The sequence below is a fragment of the Solanum tuberosum genome, unplaced genomic scaffold, assembly GCF_000226075.1.
Source record: "Solanum tuberosum cultivar DM 1-3 516 R44 unplaced genomic scaffold, SolTub_3.0 scf00105, whole genome shotgun sequence".
Classification (NCBI taxonomy): Eukaryota; Viridiplantae; Streptophyta; class Magnoliopsida; order Solanales; family Solanaceae; genus Solanum; species Solanum tuberosum.
Window position 1 is genome coordinate 1,099,849 of NW_006239031.1, and position 6,263 is coordinate 1,106,111.

A 6,263-nucleotide genomic window follows, 5' to 3' on the forward strand; every position below is an offset into this window, starting at 1 on the left:
AAAATAACTTTTAATATTTTTTTGGGAGGGGTGGTGGTAGGGGTGAGGGGTGTGGTAAAAAAATTGAATTTAAAAACAAGTTTTAAAATTATTATTATTTTGGGGGTGGTTTGAGGGTAGGGACAAAATAAATTGATTTTTTGAACAGTTTTTTTTTTGTAATTTGAAGTTGGAAGAGAGTTTTGGAAAATGTTTTCCTTAAGTTTTGAAGGGAAGTCATTTTCCTTAAATTTGAGGAAAATGAGTTGATTTGGAAAACATTTTCCAAAACATTTAGCCCAACCAAACATGAGAAAATTGAAAAACATTTTCCGGAAAATGTTTTCCTTCATACCAAACACACCCTAATAGTATAATTTGTTGTTTTTTGCCTAAGTTATTGTATCATTATTTTGTTATTGTTACTATTCTCTTCTACGGTATTTTCAACCTGATTTTTATCGCTACCAATTTTTTCTTTTATACTGAATTTTGATATATTTTACTTGAATCAAAGATCTATTAAAAACAATCTCCTTATTTATCTTCATAAAATTGCGTATGTGGAATACACTTACTGACTATATGTTTGTTGCTAGGTAGTGTGTTATTGATTGATTTTTATTTATGAATAAGATCTTGAATAATAATCAAGATGGTTGGAGAGATGTGATATTTATGTCCTATATGTAAATTAGTGTATATTGGAGGGCCCTCTTCAACAGACCTTTTTATGTCGAGAAATGGACACAAATTTACTATAGTACTATTTAATAATAATTTTATGAGCAAGATGCATTTCATGGTGACATGTAATGACTTTTTCATTGAACAAGACAAATATTAATATATGTATGTTTAGATGAGATGAATTGATGGCTATATAATGCTTACACTCACTGCTAGCTCCATGATTCTTCAAGGTCGCACTTACCAAGACAATACGTACCTTTTGAGTTTAGATTTTATATACCAAGGATATAAAAAATATTAGCACGAATTATTGAATACAATCAAACTCGTATATGGGCTTCAAGTTGTATAATTTTTTATATTGTTAACTTTAATAACACATATAATTACTTAACTGCAAGATTAACATATTTGTATTTAGGTATTTTTATATTAAAAATTTGATTTAGAATCGCGATCTTACAAGCATATGCTTACCTCAAAAATCCGTCCTCAGTTCAGATTGCAAGCTGCAACTAGCAAGCTAGTCCTTTTCGTTGGATGCATGCTTGATAAAAAACTTAACTTACTCCAAATAGTAATCTAATATGTTAATTAAGTTATTTAATTATATACATCCATGTTCAAGACTTTATGTTGTATAATTTATTCATAGGAAAAAAAGACGATTTTATTTTTCCTTTTTATTCTTTCTTTTTGGGGTTGGGGAGGAGGGGCGGCCCATAGGGTAGGCATTTTACTAATTAAATGGCAGAAAAAAAAATTAGGTATAATTTATAGTTTGGCTTGTTTACTTATGAATTAGACACGTTAGGTGCAATTAGTCTTCCAACTTGGATATGTTGTTATCAATAATATTGTATGATGTCTTTTCATTGTTTTTATATGTTTGTCTTGCATGTTTTAGACAAAAACAAACAAGGAATTTGCAGATTTTTAACTTCATTATTGTTCTTCTATGTCCATATAATTATCAAGTGGACAATTATTAATTTAAGAGTCCCTCACAAAACACATGATGTTTGAATTTGACTTCAATTGACCTAATTTGTAATCACCGGACACCTGTAACATTCTATTTCAAGACCTATTATGATTGAAGTTTTTTTGGTTAAGAGGACGGACAATTCTAGAATTTAAAGTTTATGAATTTCTACGATGATTTCAATTTAAGATACGATAATTATAATCAAGTTTACAGTTAAATATTTATAGACATTCAATAATTTCTTCTTAACACATACTTAATTAGTGTATGAACAAAAAATATTAAATTCTCGTAAACTATTAAGGTATGTAGATTTGCCTTTTGTAGCAATATATGATAAAGTGAAGAACCTCGTAGCCAAAAAATGGAATAAACAGACAAATTTGTCAACCATCATAAGCCTAGAGGAGAAGAATGCCTAACAAATGAAAAATAAAGAAAATTATTAAACCAATGTTATAAATGATACTTTTTTGTCGCATCAAACTTGTCTAGTTCAGTTCACATTTTTTATATGATTTACGAGTTATTGCACATGAACAGATTTATCCAACAATCAAATTCCATGTATCACAAGAAAATTATTGTAATAATCTCACAATCCATATATAAAAGGGACCATTACCCTTAGTATGAGTTTTTTGACTAATCCCCAAAGAAACTGGTGAATTGATGTGGTGTATTTTCATGCATAGTCTCAATCCCACAACCCCTCTTTACCCCACCCCCTCTGTCCCCTACCTTGATTTTGACATTATGAGTTAGCTTAATCCAAAAGGGTCATGTGAACATTTCCCTAACCAATAGGTTACAATTATAATCGCGCATGTCACGCGTTTGAATTTCACTAATTCTTTTACCAAACACATTTTAATTATATTCTCAATACTGGGGTTAATTACATAAGAGAGAGAAAAAAAAATTCTTAAAAAGCCATGGCTATGGATGAAAGACTTTTATAATTTGAACACATAATTAATTTCATAAATTTATTCAAGAATATTCATCACAGGGTTGCTATTTAATTTTTGTACCTTGTGAAAATAAGTATATGAAGAATGTCCCATATCAGAAAAAACAGTGAGACGTAACTGGGAAACTGATACGCACTCACAAGGCCTTTTAATTTATGAAGAAACGCAAACAAATTAAATTGTCATATTTAGGGGACTTTTTTTTTTTCTTCATTATTCTTTAGGAATGTGAAAGAATAAAAGTGCTGTATGAGATATAGAGAGTCTAGAGATTAGAAGAATTTTTTTTAGTGATGTATAATTTTACCAAAAATAAATAAAAAGTAGTGAAAGGTTTTTTGATGTCGATGAAGGAAACTTGTAATAGCAAGAGGAAGTCAAAACATGTATCACAAGAAAACAATTGAGTGTGTTTTGTCCGACGAGTCATTTTCATAATGTTTTCTGGTGTTGGTTGGTGAGTTAAAAAATATTTACATTATAGAATATAATGATAACAATTAGTTGTTTCATCTCATGTACTGTTTTTTTTTTATATCTTTTGAACAAATTGCAATCAGCGGATAAAGATATTATCCTAAAAGCATTTGTACATAACTTAAACAAACACTAGGAGGTGGGGGTGAAGGTGAGATATGTAGAGTGGAGAGGACACAATTAGTGTGGATTCTTTAAGGAAGTCATTTTCTTCTGTTTTTTGGAGCTTGTTTTCCTAAAGAAAATATTTTCCGAAATATTAAACCAACCAAACATGATAACTGCAAAAATAAATTTATCAAATACTTAAAAATGATATGCATACAATAAAATTAGTGAAATTTGAAATTTCAAGTTAAAAAAGGACATATTTTAATATACTTACTTAATTTACTATATCTTATTTATCAAATATAAATATATAATTTGAAGAAACATTAGTTACATAAAAAAAACAAATTATTTAGGAGGCATAAGACACAAGTACTCTCCAGAACTATATTAAAATCTCAACAACATATCTAAATTTAAGTAGGATCCTATTACCTCCACGCCCACCCCTCCAAACTAATTTATTCTATGTTTTCATGCTCTTGCCAAGACCCAGTTCAAGTATCAGAAGTGATCTACATGTCTTGTCGTGTGTATAAATATTTTATTTATCTTCAATTTATTTTTATTTTTAAAAAAAAACAATTTCTTGTTTTCTTTGTTTTGTGTTTAAATTAAATTAGTACATATGATTTTTTTTTTAAAAAAATTGCCTTATATTTAAACTTCTTCTTCTTTTCAAATTGCTTCAGATTTTAACCACAACTTCGAAAGACACCCCCCCCCCCCCCCCCCCTACAGTCTCATTGTAACAACCTGATACATTCACAAGAAGCTTCTCAACAAAGGCCAAATATTAAAGTTTGTTCAAATACAGGCCACTGACATAGGCTGGGGAGGGATGGAGTAATTTAACTGCTTAAACCTTTCAAGTTATTGGAATGTAGGTGAGACCTCAATGGTACTTATCAAAATTGAAGAATGTTCCAACTTTCAACAATAAAAGTTCTTGAAAGTTGTTTCCTAACTGCCCAATCTGTGGAGAGTTGCACATAATAAATCATATATATTACCAAGAATCTTCTGCAACTATCTATCCATATGACATGTCAAGTCTGCCTCTCCACTAAGGGCGGGGCAAATTGCAAAATTGGTTCGTAAACGTGCATTTAAAGCCTTGGCTAATTAATTTTTCTCAGTCTCTCTGCCTCAATCGACCATCAACAAACACTGCTCTTAGCCTTTTTACCATGGCAGCTGAGATGCACCAAAAAGTGAATCTATCCGATAAGAAAGGGTGTCTTAGCACCAGGAATACTTGCCTTGCATCAAATTCACAGTTCTGACTTGGATTCCTCATCTTCTAATGGAGTATCGCTAATGGTTTTTTGTGTTTCAGCAGGAGGTGCTGCCTGGTCTTGGGGATCAAAGTCTTCACCCAAGATCTTTGCAGTAACGCGTCTAGCTTCATAGTCAAGTTCTGGCCACTCTGCCACTATCCTCTTGGCGCCCTTCAAGATAAACAAGAAAAAAGTGGAGCTAATGATACAAAGGACAAACTGCAAGTAGAAGATGTTGGCTTATGGAATGAAATCATTAACACGGTGAGGCAGCTCAGTAATTACCTGGAGCTTGGGTTCTTTTGTCATGGGATTATTGCAGAGGTCTATTGTTTTTGCCTTGGGCTTTGTTGCATTACCACACCATGACTCACACCAAAGCCATTCTTGTGGGAGTGAAAAGATGGGTACAGTATGCTGAGCATAGTTTGGAAGATCCTGAGATACAAGGATTCTTGTCAGTAGTAACACAATATAAAAGTAAAGAGCAATATAATCATCATATTATGGAAACCTAAAAGCTTGGTGGCAATGTCTCAACCACTTATATTGAAATGTAGATGCAGAGAAATTTTATCAGGAAATTATATTGATTCTAAACTATGGAACTTTTTTCCTGAAATGCTTGGGAAGATTCCTAACTTTACCATAACATATGCATGGTGTAACTTGTCATTGACATAACTTATGCCAGGTCTACTTGGTTGTCGTAATACCAATTAATACATCCTGAATATAACCACTGTAATCACTCTGCAACAGCAAGAATTACTAGTTTTAAGTTGCTGGACGAAAAAATTCAAATGGAAAAAAGGCATCTTAGGATAATAATGTTTAACTATCTCCATTTATAAATAATAATTTCTATATTTCTCAAGTTCTCTAATCTAAAATGAAGAAATTCAAAATGGAAAGATATCTGATTATAAAAGAATTATCTACTTCCAGTGCGTACACTAGCAGAAAGCACCAAGTAGAATGCAAAGACATTGTGTACCCTCAGAACCAACACATTATTGCTTGCTTCAAGTAAGTCAAAACAAAAAAAAGGAGATACTTATGATGAGCCAGCGTTGTAGAATGTTATGATGATTGCACATGAAAGCATTCACTTGCCTGATCCAGATTCGAAAGACTGTTTGGATCCTTGCTCAGGGTCTCATAAAACACTCGTAAATTATCTCCCGCGGCAGTCTCCCGGAATTTTAGCAGATCGACAACATATAGAGCACTGCAGATAGCATTCACCATGGAAAGCTTGTTCACTTTACAAATAACTACAATTATTATATATGTGATTAAACATATCAGAGGTAATGATACCTAATATGATATGGTCTTCCTCGTAAATGCTCCTTCCAGAAGCCCTATTCAATAAATACAAAGAACATTAGTGAACAGCTTAGTCAGTAAATGCAAAAGTTTGAACAGCTGATGAGTAGTTCCGTTCTCAGATAAAAGGACAATGAGTGAGCAGAAAGAGAAGTGGTAAAATAATAGAAAGAAATGCCGATACTTGTTTCCAAAAACGATAGCCATCCATCTCCCTGTTGTTATCACAGAAAGGTGTATATGCAAGGGGCCGTCCTTTCAAATCCATGTCATAAAGTTCTCCCATGTCAGTTCTTACAATTTGGTCTGCATCTACGAAGATAACCTGCACAATAACACATTACCGAAGTTCAATCGACTATAAGCTCACAACCAACAAAATACAAGATCTAGTAGGGATAGTGTATTGAATTCAAAAAACAAATGGGG

General features: G+C 32.1%; 1 protein-coding gene across 2 annotated transcripts in view; it reads right to left on the reverse strand.

Annotated features, from left to right (window-relative positions):
* Positions 1–3,998: 3,998 nt before the first annotated feature.
* Positions 3,999–6,263, reverse strand: part of LOC102605082 (UDP-glucose:glycoprotein glucosyltransferase) — a 27,781-nt gene continuing 25,516 nt past the window's right edge. For both annotated transcript variants that reach the window (XM_006349309.2, XM_006349308.2), the window contains exons 33-37: positions 6,019–6,159; positions 5,826–5,869; positions 5,619–5,733; positions 4,788–4,940; positions 3,999–4,673 (exon numbers count right to left, since the gene is read on the reverse strand). In XM_006349309.2, coding sequence (XP_006349371.1) covers positions 4,497–4,673; positions 4,788–4,940; positions 5,619–5,733; positions 5,826–5,869; positions 6,019–6,159 — 630 coding nt within the window. In that variant the 3' untranslated portion in view covers positions 3,999–4,496. The remainder of the gene's footprint in view (positions 4,674–4,787; positions 4,941–5,618; positions 5,734–5,825; positions 5,870–6,018; positions 6,160–6,263) is intronic.